We start from the raw sequence: 20,423 nt of genomic DNA, 5'->3' as shown, positions 1-20,423 counted from the left end.
TCCCCCACCCAGCGATCAGGGGCTCACGGTGGCAGCCGCTGCTGGAAGCAGACATGGGGGTGGAGAGCGGGTGCTGGCGCATCCCCCTGTGAGCTGCCCCCTCCCGCGTGCCAGCCCACACCTGCTGGCATGCAGCACCCAGCACCTGCGCCGAGCTGGATCCCATCCTGCAGGGAGGGCACGGCCACCCTCGAGGCCAGCACCAGGCACATGGGCAGCCCCGTGGGGGCAGCACCACGGGGCATCGGCTGCCCTCCCCCCACCAAAGCCTCCAGCTCTGGAAGAGCAGGAGCAAGGGGCCCAGGAGCTGTCGCAGGACAGACCCTGCCCTCTGCACCGACCCCGGCTCCCCCTCACCTGTCTGGGGTGGGCAGAGCCGTGGCCCCCTGCAGCACCCAGCAGCATCTACGAAAATACTTTATTGTGGAAGCGGGATGTGCAGGCGCTCTGTACAGTACAAACCAACGGCAGCAATGCGGTCACCAGCAAACACACACGACAGCGGCACCCTAAGCCCAGCCCAGGGGGGCCGCAGCTCCTACATGGCCTTGGGCCTGGCATTGAGGCGGATGATGGCTCGGTAGTCCCGTACCAGGTCCCGCAGCTGGTCCAGATAGGGGTTGATGTTCTCCTCCATCCACTCCTCCACGGTGTCAGGGAAGTAGACCCTCTCCAGCTGGGTGCGCAGGTTGTGGACAAAGCTCTCCCAGTCCTCATGGAGCCTGGTAGGGGGAGAACAGGGGGTCCAGCTGCCTCCTGCGAGGGTCCCCAGAGCCAAGCCCAGGAGAAACCCCAGCCCGACAAGGGCACCCGGGGGGACTTCCAGCCCCCAGCACCACGTACTTCAGCACCTTGCTGCCAAAGCTCTCCATGTTGCGGGGGTTGCCGAACTGGCGCTTGCGGTGGTAGGGGCTAAACCAGCCCTTGATGGCACTGGGGAGGCACAAGGGGAGTGGGGGGTGCAGGGGCCACCCAGGGATGGGGACCTGCACGCCGGGCAGGTCCCCTCCCAAGCAAAAGCTCTTGTGCTCCAGCCCCATGGCCAAAGAGAGCTGACCCCACCGCCTCCCGCTGCCTGTTACCTCTCTTCCTCCAGAGCCTTAAGGATGCTGTCCTTCAGGTGGCCATTAACCTGCTCGACCATGTGGTAGATCTCCGCACCAGGGAACACTCCCCTGCCCTCGCTAGGAAAAGAGAGGAGGGGGTGACAGCCCAACATGTGGGGTGCACTGGCCCTGCCAGTGCTCTGGGCTGGGAGGACCCCAGTACCCTGTGTGGCTGGAGGGTCCCTGCCCTCACCCCAGGCAGGTAGGTCTGGGACCAGGGTATTTGGGTAACCAACCCCCCGCTCCCCTCCAGTGCATCCCTTCTGATGCAACTGGGACAGCAGTGCCACGGCCACCCCCAGCCATGGCCAGGCTGTGCCACGCACCACATGCTCTGCTCCAGCTGCATGCTCTGGAAGCCCAGCATGTCCAGGACCTTCCTCTTCGCCTCCTCTGTGAAGCCCCCTGTGGAGGGTAAGGAGAGGCGCAGAAGAGCTGGGGCCACCCCTATGTCAGGCTCACCCCTGGCTTCACCACACCCCCAAAACTGGGGGAGCTGAAGCTGTCTTCCCCCTGCCACCCACCTCCCTCCCAGCACCTTCCCTGCCTGCAGGATAGGGTCTCGCAGGCAGTGGCTGCCTGTGGGTTGGGGAGATGGGGTGAGCCCAGCCGCGACGGCTGGTCGGGTGCTGGCAGCAGGGTGGTGGCTCACCGTTCACCAGGGTCTGCAGGCAGATGGCCAGGGAGGGGATGCCGACAGGCAGCAGCTCGCAGAGCACCGAGTAGTGATCGTACCTGCGGAGCGGGGCCAGCCACAGCATCGCCTCCCGCACTGCCACCGTCGGGGCTGCGTGGGTGCTGGGGAGGGCAGGGGTCCTGCTGCCTTTTACCTCTGCCAGCCGGTGAGGACGATGCCCTGGAAGCGCAGCGGGGCCAGCCGTGGCAGGGCCTGCATCACCGTCAGCCAGCTCAGGTGGTTTTTCAGGTGGTAGCTCAAGGGGGGCCAGGTCTGCGCCGGTCCCGTGGTGCCCTTGAAGGCGCTGGCAAACCACACTGCCTCGAAGCCACTCTCCGCGTACTTGGCGAGGAACTGCCCTGCAGCGGGACAGGCATGAGCCCCAAATACCACTGTCCTTGGGAGGCTGGCGAAAGCTCAGGGGGGTGTCCCCCTACCAGCCCTGGGAGCCTGGCATGTCACCTTACCAATCTGCTCAGCCTCAAAGTCAGGCGCATAGAACCACACCACGGGTGAGACGTGCTTCGCTATCCCAGACTCTGCAGGGGGAGTGGGGACGGGGACGTGGGCACTGGTGCCAGCAGCAGGAGGATGCCTGGGGCTCCTCGTGCTCCTCCGAGACCTGCATCCCTGCAGGGCCATGCCCGAGCTCCTCCCAGGCACCAGGCACAACGCCTGCCAGGGCAGCCACACAAATGGGTGCTGCTGAGAGGCCAGCTCAGGTACCACCACTGCCATCCCTGTCCTCTCACCCCGCAGGGCTCCCACGCTGATCTTCCTCAGCATGTCATCCCACATGAGTGCCCGCAGCCCCCAGTACTGCGTGGTGATGAAGCCCAGCACCTCCTTGATGTGCTTCAGGTACATGGTCCCCGTGTCACCCTTGTTGCGGCTCATCCAGTTCTTGGAGTCCATCCCCTCTCCGAGATGGAAGACCTGGACTTAGGGGAAGGGGGATGCTCAGCACCACTGGGAGCACCACTGGTGCCTGGGGTGAGGGCTGGGATCCCTGCGCGGCCCACCACTCACCTCGTCCGCGCCGATGTGGATCCAGGTGGAGCGCCTGTGCTTCTCAATCACCTGTGACAAGATGCTCTTGAGCAGGGCCAGGGTGTCGGGGACATGGGGGTTGAAGCTGTTGGGGAAGCGCTCAACCTCCCGCAGATGCTGGTACTTCTCGTGCTTGAGGATGAACTGTGTGGGAGGAGCTGTCAGGGGAGGTTTCCAGGGGGAACCTCCTGTGATGTGGGGTGAGGAGCGGGATCAGGACCCCCTACCTCCACGTGCCCAAAGGTCTGCACCAGGGGAACCACCTCCAGCTTGTGGAGCTCCGCCAGCTGCTGAATCCGCTCGATGTCCTCCTCGCTGGGAGGGCAGGGACAGGCTCACCAGGCGATGCCAGGGCAGAGGGCAGAGCATGAGGGCACTCCCTCCTCCTCTGGCACCCTGCCCACACGGCCCCGGCCACCCCACGCCTGTGTGGACTTTACTATGGGGACACAAATATTGACCCGGCGGGGCAGGAGGCTGGTCGGCCAGCGGCACAGCCCAGCACTGCAACCACGGTTATCACAGGCATGGGTGCAGGCAGGTCACACCCAGCCCCGGCACACCAGGACCTGCCGGGGCTGCACCGAGCCGGCAGCCCTACAGCCAGCTCAGCACCCGGCCCCGGCTCACCTGTAAGCGTATGGGGACTTCAGGATTTCCAGCTCCCCCTTGAAGGGGAACATGTCCTCGTACTCGATGAGGATGCCGTTGGCTCCCAGCTGCGACAGGAGGGGGAACACCTGTGGGACGGGCAGGGTGGGCTCAGCCTGTGGGGATGGCAGAGTCCCCGGTGGGCAGCGGGGACAGCTGGCAGGTTGAGCTTTGCTCTGCCTGTGCCCCCTCGGCACATCCCTCCCCAGCACTCCCTCCCTGTCCTGGGGCATCTTCACCTGCTCCAGGTAGGAGACCCTGGGCGCAGCTCCCTTGAAGTCCAGGTGGACCAGCCTCATCTCAGTGGCACCAATGTCCCTGGGGCCCTGCTGCTCCAGCTGTTGCCTCGGGGCTGTTATCTTTGCTGCAGGGAGCTCCAGAGCCTGGCTCTGGGAGCCAGCATCCTGGCCAGTGTCGCCCGTGTCCCCCCAGAACCCACTGTCCTTGGTGACATGCTTGTGCAGCTCCAGGGTAAAGCTGCAGGGAACACAGCAGGGCTGGGGGTGCCGTGGGGCATGGGGCACCTGCTGCCCCCCAGTACTGGGCATGACCCAGGGGCTCCCCACAGACCCCAACCCCGCTGGGGCCCTCACCCATGCCTGGAGTTCTGCTGCCACCTCACCTGTCACGGAAGAGGAATTTGATGCCAGCCAAGGCAACAAGGAGCAGCACGACGAGGCGAAGCAGGTTCAGCCTGTGGCTGCGCTGGAAGGCCATCTCTGCGGGGGACACACAAGGGTCTGGCTGCACTGCAGCACCCCAAGGCTGGGCAGTGGCCAGAAGGATCCCAAGTACGGGTGACCCTGCACAGCCCCACGTACTGTGCCCTGCTCCCCTGACCAGGGCAGCACAAGACCCAGAGAAAGGGGATATGGGGGAGACCCCACCCACCATCCCAGTCCCCAGCGGGGACCCCATGTCCCTCCTACCTCATGGGCACAGCACAGGGGCCAGTGGCCGGACCCGTCTTTGCCTTTGCCTCTGCTTGCAAGAGCACAGCCTCCTCGGGCTCCACCAGCACAGGAACAAACAAGGAACAAACAAGGCAGTGCCTGCAGGGAATCCCCTAGAGCCCTGTCACCTCCAAGACAAGGGCCGTGTCAGGGGGCGGCTGGTGGGGTGGCATCACGCAGTGGGCACAGGATGCAACAGCCCTGCGGACAGAAGGGAGGCAATTGGGGACCACCTGGGTACATGCCAGCACTGGGCTGCTCTGCGGATGGCACTGGCATGGCCATGGGCACCACCGGTGCAAGGGGGGCAGCCTGGACCCCCCTGGCACCCGCAGGGATGGGCACACGCTCTCCACACACAGCCCGCAGCATCCCCCTGGGGAGGCAAGTTCCCCCCCGGCACCACGGAGGGGAAGGGGCAGAGCTGCTTTGCCTGCCAAGAAACAACCTCAGAGTGGGGCAGGAGGCCAGCGGGGTCCGGCCACCCAGGCTCCGAGCCCCGTGAGAGGAGCTGCTGCTTTCCCCGCAGAGCGGGAGAGGGACAGGGTGGGATCGCCGTGCTGCCACTGCTGAGGGCTGCAAGACACCGCACCTGGTTAAACCCATGTGTGACCCCACGCAGGGCATGCAGGACAGGCCACGCGCAGTGCAGGGAACAGCTTGTGTCAAAGGGTTGTCACAATTCAGGATGAATAAAATTCAGTTTAAGTCTTTTTTTCCTAAACCAATTTTGAGAACTCCTGAGAGGGGGATCTACCTATTTAGATAAAAGTGAGGCCAAACCAAAGACAGACGCTGTGGGGCAGGAGGCAGCAGGTGCCCCTTCCCTGGTCCCCCCTGTGGCAACAGCTCGCGGGATTCACAGATATTTGTGACCACTGGCACGTGACCAGCCCCAGCACCAAGACCCACCGCAGTGTCCCATGCAGCCGGCATCGCAGCTGCAGCAGGAGATGCCGAGCCAGGCCAGGCCTCGGTGAGCCCAGCACTGGGGGCATCGCTCCCCCCAGCCCCAGGGAGCCACCGACCTCTGCAGCCCCATGGCATCCCCCTGGGAGAGCATCGCAGGGGGGAGTGCCAAGCACACCCTATGCCCTGCTCCTGCAGCCCCCTTGGGGCTCCTCCTCGCCCACAGCCCCACTCCCAGGTGACAAGGGACCTGTGACCCCAGGAGCCCACAGCAGCCCGACAGGCAGGAGGCAGCATGAATCCTCCTGGAAGCTGCACAGGAGAAGCACTAGCATCACTTCTGCCCTTTTTTCTCCTTTTTTGCCGACTGGTGGGTGCAGCGAGGCAGGGATGGGGCAGTGCCGCCAACACCCCCAGCCCCCAGCCGCTGCGAGCGCCGGGGCAGCTGCCACCAGCTCTCTTGGTTAGTTGCCACCCGAAGGTGCTGAAGTTCAGGGTTGAAGCAAGCATTGCCAGATTTGGGACCTGAAAAGCAGATTTTGGCGGCTGCCGGTGCATGAGCTGCTCAGCTGATCGCGAGGGTTTTGTTTGTGTTGCCAGAGCAGCGGCACCAGGGGAGAGCGGCGCTGAGCCGCCCCGTGCCTCTGGCTCTGAATTAGCCCTTTTTGTAGACACAGCCCTAATGCCTCCTGACATGCTCCTCCCGCACGCTGCCACGGGGCGCAGGGGGATTGCAGCGGCCGGGACCCCTGGCATGTCCTGCAGAGCCAGCGCAGGACGTGCCGTCCCCAGAGCATGAGGCCCCAGCAAGGCCACGTTACAGGGCAGGGCAGCAACGTGCAGGAGGGAGCTGGAGCATCCTGCTCCATCCCCATCGCCCAGTACCCGTGGGTACCCGGTCCTTTGGTGCTTGTACACAGGAGGCAGGGCAAGAGCTTGCTCTTGGGGCAGGTTGTGCCCACGCTGTCCCCTGCGCTCACACCTGGACGAGACACCTTGTGCTCAGCACTGCACCGCCTGTGCTGCGGGGGGCAAACATGGCACCCCCTCCCTGTCCTGCCTGTTCCCACTGCCCTTCCAGCCTGCCTGGAAGCTCCTGGCAGCTCCGATGCAGCCCAGCAAGGATGTGCCAGGCTGGGGACAGCTGCCAGCCCGGGGCTTACCTGCATTGGGTGTGCGGGAAGGTACAGGGGGACATGGGACCGGGGGCTTAGTGGGCACGGGGCAGGTGGGCACGGGGAGCCCAGCACCCGGGAAGGCCATCAATATGTGAAGTGCTGGTCGTGCTGTCATGGGAACACAGCGCCTGATTAGAGCAGGGATAAATATTTAGACAGACGCTGTCAGCTCACCAAGATTTGGCATTTTTAGTATATGTAATCTTATTTAAATTGAGAACAGGTTTTCAGGGTTTGAGCCTCCCTGGCACAGCCCAGGTGCAGGTAGGCGGGATGGGGACACGCCAGTGGTGGGGTGCAGTGCCAGGGGGTGACAGTGGGGCAGCCACGACTCTGTGCCCCTGTGCTGATGGAAGAGCCCCTTGCAGCTGCTCGGTGCCGCCCCTCTAACCTGGCATCTCGCCACTAGACCCCGCTGTGTTTATTAACACATCTTCCTCTACCAACCCTTTGGGGACAGCGCCGACACCGGGTCCCCAGGAGGCTCGGAAGAGCCCACGGCTCCTTGCAACCAGCCAGCCAGCCTGGCTCAACACAGCAGCTGCAGGGCGGGGAGGGGGCCGGACCCTTGCCCCCCTCTCTGCCTCCACACAGCCTATGTGGGGTTTGCCCCCAGCAACCTGAAACCAGCCCAGCTCCCCACTTACCTTCCTGATCCTGGAGGAGAGGAGAATGGAAGCAAACCCAAACCTGACTCTGGGGAGAGTTGGGGCCATGGGGAGGACAGAGCTGAGTGCCCCCAGTGTGGCAGGTGCCACTGCAGCCCACAGGCTGGCAGTGAGGGTTTCGGGTGCCACTGCAGGGTCTGGGTGCCACCCAGCTGCCCACTGCTCTGCTCCGGCATTCCCCAGCTGTTGCCACGCCAAACACTCACTCCTGCTGGGTGCGCACGACGGTGCGGCCATAGGAAGAGTGATGCTGCACACTCACACATATTTGCACACACTCACATGCTTCCAGAGCCTTCCCTGGTCCCTCACCCCCAGCCTGTGTCTTCCCCATGGGATGAGCTGCCCCTCACCAGAGGCCGTGACACTGCAGCCCCACAGCTGTGGGCTCCTGCGTGGGGAGGCTGTGGACACCTGCAGCAGGGCTACAGCCCCCATGGCAGCAGGAGGGGGCTGTTCCCTGGCCCCTGGGCAGAGAGAGCCCCTGTGTCATGTCCACCCCAGGGATGCTTGGGCATGCACGGAGCAGCCCCTGGGCATGGGGGGGACGTACCACACCCCACCCAGCCCACCACACCACCAGGGCTCCACCTGCACCCTGCAAGCCTGGGGCATCTCGTGTCACCCCACACCCCAGGTACTCCTTGGGCATCCCTGCACCCCACAGCACCCTCCAGGCTCCGCTGGGCATTCCTGTGGCCCTGCTCCCCACTGTGGCCCTGGGCTTCCCTGCATCCCTCCAGGCATCCCTGCATCCCCACGGGCATTCCTACTGCACCAGGCATCCCTGCAGCCCTGGGCATCCCTGCATCCCCCTGGGCATCACTGCAGCCCTGGGCATCCCTGATTCCCGCTGGGCATCCCTATGGCCCTGGGCATCCCTGCATCCCCCTGGGCATCCCTGCATCCCTCCCGGGCATTCCTATGGCATCGGGCATCCCTGAATCCCTGAGCATCCCTGCATCCCCCCGGGTATCCTTGCACCCCCCGGGCATCCCGGCCGCCCCTGCACCCCCGACGCCCCGACGGCCCCGAGCATCCCTGGCCCTTACCGGCAGGTGCGGGGCCGCCGCGGGCACCGCCGGCAGCGGGCACGAGCGCAGACACGGGCCGCCGCCGCTGCCGCTCTTAAAGGGCCCGAGCGGTGCCGGTGCGGCGGGCGCTGCGGGGCCGGGGCCGGGCGGGGCAGGGAGCGGCCCCACGGCCCGCTGCGGCACCTGCACGGCGGGACACCCGCACAGCCGCAGCCCCCGGCCGTCCTGCCTCGGGCAGCACCGGCCTGCGGGGCGGCCCCGGCAGAGCTCCCGCTGTCCCGGTGGGCCTGGCCGTGCCCAGGCTGTGCGGGGCGGCTCTGGCCGTGGCCGGTGCCCCGTGTATGCCCGATGTGTGCCCGGTGTCCGGTGTGTACCTGGTGCCCGATGTGTGCCCGGTGCCCGGTGTGTACACGGTGTGCGCCAGGTGCCCAGTGTGTGCCTGGGGCCCGGGGCCCGGCACGTTGTCAGTGCCTGGTGCCTGCTGTGTGCGCGGTGTGTTCCCGTGCCCGGTGTGTGCCCGGTGCCCCGTGTGTGCCCGGTGCGAGCCCGGTACCCGCCCCGCGGCGCTGGGCGCTGCACAGCCCCCTCTGCGCTGCGCCCCCTAGCGGCGGCGCTGGAAGCGTGCTCCACCTCTCACACACACCCCCCCGTGCCCAGTGGTCTCTCCTACCCACCCCGCCCCCTGCGCATGGTCTCTCCCGCCGCCCCGCCCTTGCGCATGCGCTCTCTGCAGGCCCCGCCCCGGGCGGCTGCGCGCTGAGGCGGGGCGCACGGCGCGTGCGCGGGGCGTGCCGGGCTCCGCGCGTGCCGGTACCGGGGGAGCGGGGGGGGGCCGGGCCCTGCGGCGGGCGGGCTCTGCGGCTGCCGGTACCGGGGGGGGGCCTGGCCCGGGCCCCGGGCTCCCCCGCGCTGCGGGGCGGGCGGGGGGCGCAGGGGTGAGTGCCCGCCTGGGCGGGCTGGGGGGGCCTGAGCGGGCCCCGGCGGCGGGACCATGAACGCGGCGCAGGGCACGGTGGGCAGCGACCCCGTCATCCTGGCCACGGCCGGCTACGACCACACGGTGCGGTTCTGGCAGGCGCACAGCGGCATCTGCACCCGCACCGTGCAGCACCAGGACTCGGTATCCTTCCCCGCCCCGGGCTGGGGGCGGCGGGGAGCGCTCGGTGCCACGGGGCGGGCCCCGGGGGGTTCCTATTACCGACCTTAACGGGCGGCTGCAGCAGGTGAACGCGCTGGAGATCACCCCGGACCGCAGCATGATCGCCGCCGCAGGTGAGCCCCGGCCCCCCGGCCCCCGGCCCCCGGGCAGGGCAGGGCAGGGTGCCCGGTCAGCCGCTGCCCGCTCCCGCCGCAGGCTACCAGCACATCCGCATGTACGACCTCAACTCCAACAACCCCAACCCCGTCATCAACTACGACGGCGTCAGCAAGAACATCACCTCGGTGGGCTTCCACGAGGACGGGCGGTGGATGTACACGGGTGGGGAGGACTGCATGGCCCGCATCTGGGACCTGAGGTGGGCAGAGGCGGCACCGGGGGTGGCAGCGCTGATGTGCGCACCCGAACGTGCTCCCGAACAAACACGCTCTTTTCTTGCAGGTCTCGTAACCTCCAGTGCCAGCGGATTTTCCAGGTGAACGCTCCCATTAACTGCGTCTGCCTGCACCCCAACCAGGTGAGCGCTGCCTTCTCCACCATAACCCCCGGGTAAACCAGAGGGGCTGCGGAGTTCTGTATTGGCAGCCCTGCCAAAAGCCCTGGGGGCTGGCTGGGGAGGGTGGCCTCCCTGGTGGCACGGACCCGCAGGCTGCTGGTGCCGTTGTTGGACAAGCAGCAGCTGGCTTCCCACACCCAGGCCACCCATCTGGCTGCTCCCTCAGCTAGCCACTGGAGCTTTGGGTCGCGATGGGAACGGAGCCCACGCCACACCGGAGCCGGCACAATCGATGCGTTGTCCCTCTGTCTGCCCTGGGAAAGCCAACGCTGCTTTGTGCGGTGGAGCAGAGCCCCCCAGGCAGCGGCGCTGGGAGCGAGCGGGTACCGCGGGCTCAGGCTGTGCCTGCAGCAGGTGTCTGTGCCACAGTCCCCGGCCTTTGTCTGCTGAGCTCGTTTGCCAGCTGGTGCACTTGCGCTAATTACCTGGTGGCTGTTGCAAAGAGGCAGCCTAATGGCTGTGCTGGGCCTCTTGTCCCGTGGGAGGGAGCGCTCCTTGGGGGCCATCCCTGCCCCGGGAACATAACCGAGGGGACGTGGTGGGAGTGGAACTGGCGGCATGGGGTGGGCTGGGAAGCTTGAGGGTGGCACCGCTGCCAAGAAAAAGCATCTTGGGACCCGTGGCCGCAGTTACCTTCAGGACCTTGGTCAGATTCGCTTCGAGATTCACTGTTCGGGTCAGAAGCTGTTGATAAACAGGGATGGCCGAGGCTCAGGAAACGAGGCTAAAAGGGAGTGTGGTGCATTAGAGGGGGTGGTGGTGAAAATCAATACGTATCATTGCAGTGCTAATAACCCGTCTGGTCCATTTTGTATTCACAGTGCTGCAGGGTTTGTTTGTTGGCATGGTAGTGCAGACTCTTTTAAAAAGCTGAATAATAGAAATATTTCTTTGCATTTGATTTTGCAAAGGTTTAATTTTGCAAGTCCAGAATTTCAGACCAGATTTGAGATCAGTTATTTGGCCTAGACTTTACCCAGATGCTTCTGATGCTCCTGCGGTGCTGATGCTGTGAGAATGTATTATCATAAAACAAATATTGTTGTTGTACATAGATCTTACATGTGAAATAATCACTAACCAAGATGCTGCTGAGGTGCAGGAGTGTGGTCCGTGAGCTGAACGCAGTTAATTAGTCCAGAGGTGGCAGTATTTATTCAGATAGCTTCATTGCTCTGCAATTCCCTGCTGCAGTGATGCTGATCCAGTTATCCAAGTGAAATTTCTCATGGCTTGGGTTTAGCAATTGCTAATTTCCGTGACAGCTTTAGCAATTGCACTTGCACCTGCTAAGAGTGGGCTAAGGACTGTGGCTGTGCAGTCAGCTAAATATATCGAGTGATGACTGCCTTCCTCAGAAATAAGCCTTTGCTCACAGGTACAGGATTAGCTGCGCCCGATGACCTGATCTCCTCTAGGGATTCTGCTAAAATTATGGACGGTGCAAGACTATCGATAAAAGCCCTGGTTTTAGTGGAGAGCTGCCAGCATTGTCTTCTGGTCTGAGTTTGGGATTGGAGCCAGAACTCCTGCCCTTCAGCTGGCTCTTGTCCTTCCCCTGAGAAGGAGAGAGAGAAAAAAAAATCTATTTAGGCTCGTGTTTTTCAGGTATCTGTACACTCTTGAGTGCTTCAGTTGTTCACTGGCCAACTTGCATCTTAATGCCTGCTTCTCAGACATGCTGAAAGTCATTTGGCTTCTGTGGATGTTGTTTGGAGCTGTAGCTGTGCAATGGTTCTGGAAATCGGGCAGCTGCTGTGTGCTCTGGGGTTTATAAAATTAGGAAACACTTCTGTAAAAGTAAACACTTCTTGCAGAGTGTAATGTGAGATCAGTACTCTTGCTTTCGGTGCACGGGGCAGTCAGCAGGCTGCTGGAGCTCTGAAACAGCCCTGAGCTGTGGAATAATGAGGCAGAACAGGACCCCGATGTTTAAAACCAGAGCAAGGCTCCACGTGGTGCCACACAGGCACGGCCTGAGCATCAGCTTGAGGCTGCTGCTTGTGGGGTTCTCCACAGAGAGACGAGGCTGCTGTTTTCTTGCAGGCAGAGCTAATTGTAGGTGATCAGAGCGGTGCCATTCACATCTGGGACCTAAAGACGGACCACAACGAGCAGCTGATTCCAGAGCCCGAAGTTTCTGTGAATTCGGTTCACATTGACCCCGATGCCAGCTACATGGCGGCCGTTAACAGCTCGGTGAGCTCCGACAGCCTTGGACGTGGGACAGGATTAACTGTGCTGCGGCCGCTGCTGGGCTGTGCCTCCTGTGGGCAGGGGCAGCCAGTCTGCACGTGCCGGCTTCACCTGCAGCTTTGCTGTGCTGTGGGCAGATGTGGGAAGTCCTGGCTGCTTTGGGTGGGTGGCTACCAGCCTGGCCACAGATCCCTCTGTCTCGCTGCAGGGAAATTGCTATGTGTGGAACCTGACGGGTGGCATCGGAGAGGAGGTGACGCAGCTGATCCCCAAGACCAAGATCCCAGCACACAACCGCTACGCCCTGCAGTGCAAGTTCAGCCCTGACTCCACGTGAGTGCATGCCAGCCCCTTGCCTACCTGTGATGGGAAACAGACGGTCCTTTCCAGGCAGGCAGAGGCCAGCTGTGCCTCCAGCTGTTGGCTGATGCTGGCTCCATACTGCCCTGCAGAGCCACCAGGGAGGAGTGGGACAGGCGGCATGGGATGTGTCAGCACTGGGTTGCTGTCGGTGGCATCCCAGCCTCGTGCTCTTTGGGCTCAGCAAGTTTTGCAGCCATGAACTGTTCTTACAGCTGGGGTCAAATTGCTGATCTCCAGGAATGAAGTGGTGGACTCCTTCACCAAGCCTGCTCAGCTTGCATCTCATCAAGCAGATGATTTAGGTGTAAAGAAATTTGATCACGGCAAACACAGGTCTCCAGCTCACATTACTGAGGGGCCCTTAGGCGTACAGCGTGACTAATAAGGTTGCCCTTGCATGTCTCTTCCTTGCAGGCTCTTGGCTACATGTTCTGCAGATCAGACGTGCAAGATCTGGAGGACTTCAAACTTCTCTCTGATGACAGAGCTGAGCATTAAGAGCAATAACCCGGGGGAAACGTCTCGGGGCTGGATGTGGGACTGTGCGTTCTCCGGGGACTCCCAGTACATTGTCACAGGTGACGCGCTGCTGTGCTCCTGCCCTTGGCCCCCCACTTGATTTGCACTATGCCAGGCCCCCAGCAGCAGGGCCCTGCGCTAGCCCAGGGCTTACCAGGGGCTCTAGCTGGGACGTTGCCAAACCCTCGTGCACCAGTGTGTGCGAGGAGAGAGCACCCAGCCTCGCACCCACCACTCAGTCCGCTAACGCCCTTAAGCATTTTGCCTGTGCTGCAATAGGGTGTCTGTTTAAACTGGAGAGCTGGTCTTCGTGTGTGCAGTTTATTTCACCTGGTAGCAATGCTGCTCGTAGTACGCAGCATGATAGTACCTTCAGAGCACGTGTTGTAACTTCACAGTAGCTTCTCTCTGAAATAATTAAAACCCCACATAATACAGAAATGCACTAAGCTGTTTGCTCTGCACAGCTCCCTTAGTGGTCATCAGCATAATAATGGTCTTGAATGAAGCAAGAGGGAAGTCTTGCTTACAATAATTTAAAAGTTTAAAGGGTATTGCAATATATCCCACTCCTCTTTTCATGTTCTGTTCCAGCCTCCTCTGATAACCTGGCCAGACTTTGGTGTGTGGAGACAGGAGAGATCAAGAGGGAATACAGCGGCCACCAGAAAGCAGTCGTCTGCCTTGCTTTCAATGACAGCGTGTTGGGATAATGGTCATGTGTGGGAAGGAGAGGACCTCTGCTTGTTTTCCCTTGTCTTACACCCTCTCCAGAGCCCGAGGCATGCACTTGTAACCATCCTCCCCTCTGAGGGAGAGGGCTCAGTCTCTGGCAGAAGCAGCTGCATCTGCCTGGAGTGAGACCAGGCTTCAGCTCTGAGCAGATCATTACCAAAACGTGTGTGGCCTCTAAGGGAGGCTGCTGGGACAAAAGGGAATGGGAGAGGGACCCCACTGAGGGGAGCTGGATGCTGTCCAGCTGCAGGAATCCCTGTGGCATCAGCTGCTGACAGCTTTGTCATATTCTTGTACCCCAAAGTGGAAAAAAATAAAGAAATCAGCCTTTCTAAATGATGGAAGAGGCTGAGCAAAGAGGAGAGGCAGCTGTTTCTTGTTTGCAATCCCTTTATTCAAAGTGTATTTCACATACTCACTTGAAGACCTGCAGTCTTACAAAGCCAGCCACCCCCAACAAATTTAATAGCCTTGTGTTGAACGGGGCATGTAGCCATAAACCACCAGCTACTCCCTGTGACTCCTCTAGGCCTGAATCTCCTACTATCTACGTACAAGGTGCAGCCCTGGAGCTGCAAATAAAATGTCTGTACTGACAGTGCTGAGCAGAGTCCTGTTGTTTTTCTAAACTCTCCTGAAGTGCAGCGTGAAATCAGCAGGAAGCTTTTGGGGGATGCTGTGGGTGTTACCTTCCTGGTTGAAATCGGAGGCTTTTCAGGAATCCAGTTCAAGTATGTAGAGCAGTGAGAGGGCATCCGTGGCTGCAGGTCTTACTCAGGGAGGTAATAGAAGCAGATAGACACACAAATGTTGCTTGGGAAGCAGATGTCAATGCACAGATAGATCAGCCGCTGCTTCCCTGGACCTGCCAAATGAGCAAGGACAGCAAGATGAGAGGAACGCGTTTGTAGTCCTGCAGATACGAGTCCCTGGGGAGCCAAACAAGTGGAAAGCCTCAGGGAATGACCTTTCTCATTAAAGCTGGAGTAAGACGGAACAGAATGAGAGCTCAGTGGGCTGCTTTGGATGAAGAGGAGGCTGACAGGTATTAAGGCAACAGCGTTGCAGGGGGCTGCTCTGTGTTGCAGCTGTGCTGCAGGAGCAGGCTGCGCTGCCGGGGGAAGGGGGCTCAGCCTTTCCCAGCCAGCACCGTGGCTCGCTGCAGGCTGGGGTATGAGCCAGCAACTCGGTGATGGCTGAACAATGGTTTAATTCTGAACTAGAGGTCACCTGTCCCTGTCCTGGGCCTTGGCAGCCCGTCCTGGGGCGTGCACGAGCTTTTGGGCAGCAGAGCCTGCTCTCTTAGAGGTGGTAGAAACAACCGTGCTTCCCTCTTTGGCAAAGGGAAGTGTCCAACTTACCCTCCCCTCTCCGGACCCAGAAGATGGATGTCTGCTCACACAGGGTCTGGACAGCCTCCCCCAGGCTGTTGGGGTCCACCTGTTCCCCCGCCAGAACGCCCAGGAACTCCCGGTAGTACTTGGTCTGGTTATTCTGATGTAGCAGCCGATCAGCCTGAAAGAAACGTCCCTGTTTTTCCTCCCGAGGCACTTTTTCCCTCCCAGCGCTGCCCTCCGGCCCCGCAGAGCTGCTCTCACTGTCGAGGCACCCAAGGAGCCATCCCACCCGGCAGCGAGGGCAGGTTTCTCCCGACGGCTGCCGGCCCACCAGGCTGTGGGGACACTGGGCAGCCCCTCACTGGCCCCGCAGCCTGGGAAGCCAGGGTCCCAGCTCCTCCCAGGCCCCTGGCTGTGCTGCTTTGTCCCCAAGCCTGGAGCTACATCACCATGCTGTGCCAGGTGCCACAACCGGCACAGCCCACCAGTCCGTCTGCCCACCCAGCGCTGCGCTGACCCATGGCAGCCCTGTCCCCTTGCCACCCCTGTCCCCTCGCCATGCACGAGAGCCCCCAGCACCAGGTGTGATGTGAATTGGTGGCTGTGAGCCCCGTGGGGGCTGGGACAGGGCAAAGCTGAGCCGAGGCTCCTCAGCACCAGGTCCCGGCTGACCGCGCGGGCTGCTGGCAGCCCCAGCACCACCAGCAATTTCAGTTCCCTTCAGGAGCCTCAGAGCTGGGCAGGTGCTTCCTTCTCCTCGCACCCCCCTCGGCAGCCTGCTCTCATGGGGGCTGCATGCCTACACTCCTCCGGGTTAAGCCCTGCCCGTCACTTCCCGGCTAGGTGGGAGCGGCAGGCGAGGCACCGGGAGCCCCCGGGAGCCCCTGAGGAAACGGAGAGCAGGTGGCAGGGGCACCAAAAAATGGGGCCTTCTGTGTTCTTGAAACAGAATCTGCCCCCTGCCCATGCATCCATTAACGTTTTCTTCAGAGGGTCCATATACGTGATTTACTCCAACTTTCTTCTCTGTCCATTGCTAACAAACCCCCTTTGTTTTTTGTTCCCCAGATTTTTGAGCAGGTAACAGAATCCAGTGGGAGCGGGTCCTGTGAGAGCTCTGCTATTCACCTCGGTGGGACATATCCCCCTTCCTCGACACGCAGCTCCGCTGTTTCTCCCAGAAGATAGGATATCAATAAACCCAGGAGCTGTTGCTCCGAGCTCACATAGTGAGCCCAGCACCCCAGCACTGCCAGGCAGAGCTTTGCTCCTGTGCAAAACACCAAGGCAGCCCCCCAGCAGAGAACTGCACAGAGCAGGGGGCTGCTGCTGCTACCCCCGGCTGGGAGGGTCCTGCCCTCATTTAGCCATGCTTGGGATGCTGGTGTCACCACTGCAAACACAAATCCATGCAGGAAAGGGCCTTCAGTGAGCCAGGACTCTGTGCAAAGCCCAATTCATCACCCTACTCCGCTCAGCCCCGGGGAATGGCTGCAGCAGCTGCTCACTCTCTGCTCAGACAAGTTGGAAGATGTCTGTAGGGTCTGGAGGTCCCAGGTGTCCATCCTCCTCAGGTAGCACGCACGCTGCTCCACGGGCTTGTAGCACACGTAGCCCTGCGAGACAGATTGTGCCCTCTTACAGCAGGCAGCGGCACGCACCCGCAGCTGTCTTAAGAGCCCGAGAGATGGGCATTCCTCCTTTTGCCCTGCGTTATCTTTCCCAACTAAAGGCACCAAGAAAGGCACCAAACAGCAGCTGGTTGATGTTTTTCCTGGTCTACACCTCCTGACTCCCACCCCAGCAACTTTTCACTCAGCAGTCTGGGCTCCTCTATTCAGTTCCACACTAATGAGGCAGGTAATTAACCTGACACACTTACGTTCCTGCTGTCATACAGCACCACGGCGGTGTGGTTACTCTGCGAGGTTATGTAGTAGGTCACGGTGCTCCTGGACTGGTCCACCAAGGCTGTCTGGTTTCTCAGCGGGTCGTGCTGGCCCTGGAGCGTTAGCTGGACGAGCTGCAAGCCAGCCTGGGCACAGAGAGGGAGGGCAGCACCCACCCTCGGCTGTTCAGTGCTCAGCACAGCATCTCCCCGCTGACGTCCCCAGCTGGACCCTTTGCCGGTCCATGTTGCTTGTCTGAATTATTTAGCAACAGAGAGCAGCTGTGACCCAAGGGAGGGGAGCAGATCTGGGAAGCAGACTGCTCTCCATCACACAGGGCTGCGGGAGAGGTGCCGGTGCCCCCCGCACTGAAGGCACCCACCCCGCCTGGCAGCAGGGTGCTGGAGGAGAGGGCCAGGGGGCTCGCCAGCCTCTGCCACAGCCACGCGTTGGGGGAGGCGGGGATCCTCCCCAGCTGGCACAGCTTGCTGGCAGCAGATGTGCCCGCACCCTCACCTCAGAGGACACAGCCACTCGTTGTCACGCACCTGCTTAGCAAAACACCCGCCTGCATCTGCATTTACAACCGGTGCGCTGAAGTTCTTCTGATTTAAGCCAGGGTTTCTGGCAGGTGTGTTGCAGGGGTGATGCTCGCTCGCTGCCTGTAGCGCTGCCAGCACCTTCCCGCCCTTCTGCAGCTTCCAGAGATGGGAACTGGCCAAACCCAGCCCTGACCTCAGCTGGTTCGTCCCTCCGGGCAAGTGCTTCCCACACAGACCAGGGCTGCAGGCAGGAGGCAGCTGCCTGCCTGGATCGGGATCCCTTACCTGGGCAGAGCTGGGGGAGAAGCTGAGAACCCCCGCGATGCTGATGCCAACAACTGCAAAAAACAAGGCAATGGACAGGATGATCCAGAATGTCCTGGATGGAGCTGTGAAGTGTGTGGCAATCCTCGTGTCCTGGGAGCCAAGGCAAAAGAAGGAAAGAACAGGAGTTAAAATTAACCTTCCTGCTGCTTCTTCGTCACCATAAAATGCACTTCCCCCTCACGATGCAAATCATTGTGCAAACTGCTGGGGTTTGAGCACAGAACTGCCAAAGCACTGCAGCAGCCCTGGAATAACGTCACTTGCACCCCCCAGTTTCAGATCCGACATCCTGGTAGCCAGCACTCCCACAGCCCAGCATTTTCCTCCTGCAGCCAGGGCAGCAGGTGAATGCTGCAAACCTGCCGAGGAAGGACCGGAGCAGGAAGCTTTCCACAGGCAGGGGCTGCTGCTGCGCTTTAGTAGCAAATGTAATTATTTTGGTTTATAGCAAAATCCCCAGGAGAACCATCAGCGTTTGAAGCAGACCCCATGTGGAGTGACCCTGCTTCCTTGCCTCTCTGTATATTTGGTTGCATTTTATTTTCTTGCCAAGTCGTTTTCTGTGCAGATCGAGCTGTTACTTGAAGCAGAAGAGTTTGGCAGTCATGTGGCACTTCCAGTGGCTCTATTAAAATTGACTTTAATCTTATATTGAAACAATTCAATTGAACTTAATGGCACATAACATTATTTTTACAAAGCAGAAAGAATGTGCTTTCAATCATCTCAGCTGTGGAGCCCACACTTAATAATCTGTTCCTCAGTCCTCTGAAGCACATAGAGAAATTTGATAAATGCCCATTGGTTAGGCTTGCTACAGCCACACAAAAAGAGGCTCTTCAAGCTCCAGATCAGTTCCTCATCTTTTTTCAGTAATACGTAACTTCCAGATATATCCCACCCGAAAAGCAGTGAGTCTTAATGTTAAAACTGTGCATAGCTGAAATCTTACCAATGCACACCCAGCAGAGCCCAAGCCCTACAGCAACAGGCAGGTTCTCAATAGCTAACAAAATTCCCTCGGGTGGGAAATGGGCAAATAAAGAAACCCAGCGACTGGTGTCCCTCGCTCACACAGGTGCTCGCATCCCGAGCGGCTCGGCAGCGTGCACACCCGGCTTCCTTAGCACTGCTAACCAGAGCGCCCTGCCCTGCCTTGTTACACCATCAGTTTAAGCCGTGGAAGTCCAGGCACTTCCACAACAATCCGGGTGACAGTCAGCTGCTTTACAAGAAGCTGAACTGGGGGGTCCTGAGGTTGGGGATGAACAAAATCTTACCGGGATCCACGGGAATGGCAGGAGCTCAGCCCCTTCGAAAGAGGAATCAAGCAAGCATAGAGCGGGGGTCCCTGCCTGTGGCAGCTGGGGGACCAGGGGTACTCACTGCAGGGGCAGCAGTGCCGGTGCCGTTCTGACCCTCCATCCTCCGCTTCAGTGCACCTCGTGCCTGCAGCTCTGCCTGCTGACACCACACGGACTGGGACTGGGCATGATCCTGAACGCCAGGCGTGCCGGGGAAACCTAAGCGTGCATCCACAAAATGTAAATATGTGTCCACGCAGCCAAAGGGCTTCCCAGCCAGGAGCTCCTCAACTCGGACCTTGGGGAGGCTGAAACCTTAGAGCTGCCACCTGGGGAGAGGGGAAGGGGGGCGAAGCCCAGGGCTGCCGAGCCATGCTGTCAGCGCATAAAACCACTCTTCCTGCTCACCTTGCGAGCCGGCTGGAGGGGGTGGGGGGACAACAATCGGGGGCTTTGTGTCAGCCCTCCCCGCTGGCAGCCCCTAATAGCGGGATGGGGTAAGCCTCATTAAGAGATAAAATGAATAGAGAAAGGTGGCAGCCTGCCCTTGTCATCGGTTATTTCTAGGTTTCAACATGAACTTTGTGCTGCCGGAGTTCCGTGGGCCGAAGCCAACTGTCCTGCTGCCCCACCGGCCTTGGCTGCACAGATACCCTGCGTCCCACCTGCAGACCTCGCTTCGGCCACAGCCCAGGGAAGGATCTGCCACAAAGCCACTGCCAACAACCCGAGCTGCGCTCGTGCTCACACTCGTGTCCTGCGATGAAACACCCCGCGGGGAACAGTGTTCCCAGCTCACCAGACCGTGGTTTTCCTGAGCAGTCCCAGAGACCCTGGAGGACCTTTGTGGTTCTACACCCTGCCAGCCAGATGTAACCAACGGAATGGAGACAAGGAAAACCTCAATGGAATTCCTCACATAGTCTCTGTCACAGGAAAATACAGCTTTTGGACATTTTCCTATCAAGCGTGGCCCAGTACTGATCCAACTCAGCCGAGGGGGCAGCTTGTCCTGGAGTTTCTCATCGTCAAAGCACTAGTGATGCCTCTCCCCGCTCACCCTCTTCCCTCCTGTAAGTCAAAAGAGCCGTTCCAGCAGGTCACTGCCTTGTTGCAGCACGCTGCTTCTGTGGGACACGCATTCCAACCCTGGACAAACACCCCGCAACAACGTGGCCAGCGAGAGTCAAACCGCCACCACGATCGCTCCTCTAAACCAGCAAACCCGAGAATGCCAGACTGCAGCACCCCGCACCGCTGCGGCTCTGATG

The 20,423-nt window shown here is 60.6% G+C and overlaps 3 protein-coding genes across 5 annotated transcripts; 1 reads left to right on the top strand and 2 right to left on the bottom strand.

The window, feature by feature from the left end:
• Positions 1–404: 404 nt before the first annotated feature.
• On the bottom strand, positions 405–11,980 carry LOC106631488 (hexosaminidase D-like). 3 transcript variants are annotated; one of them, XM_027812472.2, is made up of 16 exons: positions 11,022–11,980; positions 10,574–10,664; positions 4,413–4,637; positions 4,106–4,202; positions 3,723–3,960; positions 3,463–3,572; positions 3,060–3,147; positions 2,812–2,976; positions 2,535–2,718; positions 2,250–2,321; positions 1,937–2,141; positions 1,759–1,841; positions 1,433–1,511; positions 1,083–1,184; positions 844–933; positions 405–722 (listed from the first exon to the last, which is right to left on the bottom strand). In XM_027812472.2, the coding sequence occupies exons 4-16, from the start codon at positions 4,198–4,200 to the stop codon at positions 539–541; spliced, it is 1,695 nt and encodes a 564-aa protein (XP_027668273.1). In that variant the 5' UTR covers positions 4,201–4,202; positions 4,413–4,637; positions 10,574–10,664; positions 11,022–11,980; the 3' UTR covers positions 405–538. The 3 variants fall into 3 exon arrangements, with proteins under 3 accessions (XP_027668273.1, XP_055564772.1, XP_055564771.1); XM_055708797.1 differs by lacking the exons at positions 10,574–10,664; positions 11,022–11,980 and adding an exon at positions 8,600–8,790; XM_055708796.1 differs by lacking the exons at positions 10,574–10,664; positions 11,022–11,980 and adding an exon at positions 8,244–8,589.
• MLST8 (MTOR associated protein, LST8 homolog) lies at positions 9,056–14,351 on the top strand. Its single transcript, XM_055708798.1, has 8 exons — positions 9,056–9,345; positions 9,446–9,497; positions 9,580–9,742; positions 9,826–9,901; positions 11,987–12,139; positions 12,345–12,469; positions 12,914–13,077; positions 13,613–14,351. The coding sequence occupies exons 1-8, from the start codon at positions 9,217–9,219 to the stop codon at positions 13,729–13,731; spliced, it is 981 nt and encodes a 326-aa protein (XP_055564773.1). The 5' UTR covers positions 9,056–9,216; the 3' UTR covers positions 13,732–14,351.
• A 131-nt stretch (positions 14,352–14,482) lies between these two features.
• Positions 14,483–19,524, bottom strand: BRICD5 (BRICHOS domain containing 5). The gene is made up of 6 exons (XM_055708799.1): positions 19,235–19,524; positions 17,807–17,938; positions 16,973–17,125; positions 16,599–16,706; positions 15,115–15,268; positions 14,483–14,618 (listed from the first exon to the last, which is right to left on the bottom strand). Exons 1-6 carry the CDS (start codon positions 19,271–19,273, stop codon positions 14,524–14,526), a joined length of 681 nt encoding a protein of 226 aa, XP_055564774.1. The 5' UTR covers positions 19,274–19,524; the 3' UTR covers positions 14,483–14,523.
• Positions 19,525–20,423: the final 899 nt, after the last annotated feature.

Source organism: Falco cherrug, chromosome 4 (assembly GCF_023634085.1).
Source record: "Falco cherrug isolate bFalChe1 chromosome 4, bFalChe1.pri, whole genome shotgun sequence".
In the NCBI taxonomy this organism is placed as follows: domain Eukaryota; kingdom Metazoa; phylum Chordata; class Aves; order Falconiformes; family Falconidae; genus Falco; species Falco cherrug.
Note: the sequence above shows the minus strand (reverse complement) of the source record. Positions and strands in the feature narration are given on the sequence as shown.

Coding starts and splice junctions, on each gene's coding strand:
- MLST8 (XM_055708798.1), top strand. CDS start 9,217: ATGAACGCGGCGCAGGGCACGGTGGGCAGCGACCCCGTCATCCTGGCC. Junction 12,140..12,344: donor TGGCGGCCGTTAACAGCTCG/GTGAGCTCCGAC, acceptor GTCTCGCTGCAG/GGAAATTGCTATGTGTGGAA. Junction 13,078..13,612: donor CTCCCAGTACATTGTCACAG/GTGACGCGCTGC, acceptor GTTCTGTTCCAG/CCTCCTCTGATAACCTGGCC.
- LOC106631488 (XM_027812472.2), bottom strand. CDS start 4,200: ATGGCCTTCCAGCGCAGCCACAGGCTGAACCTGCTTCGCCTCGTCGTG. Junction 1,512..1,758: donor CCTGCAGACCCTGGTGAACG/GTGAGCCACCAC, acceptor TACCCTCCACAG/GGGGCTTCACAGAGGAGGCG. Junction 1,185..1,432: donor CAGCTGGAGCAGAGCATGTG/GTGCGTGGCACA, acceptor CTCTTTTCCTAG/CGAGGGCAGGGGAGTGTTCC.
- BRICD5 (XM_055708799.1), bottom strand. CDS start 19,273: ATGGAGGGTCAGAACGGCACCGGCACTGCTGCCCCTGCA. Junction 16,707..16,972: donor TGCTGTATGACAGCAGGAAC/GTAAGTGTGTCA, acceptor TCTGTCTCGCAG/GGCTACGTGTGCTACAAGCC. Junction 14,619..15,114: donor CTGGGTCCGGAGAGGGGAGG/GTAAGTTGGACA, acceptor CTCATTTGGCAG/GTCCAGGGAAGCAGCGGCTG.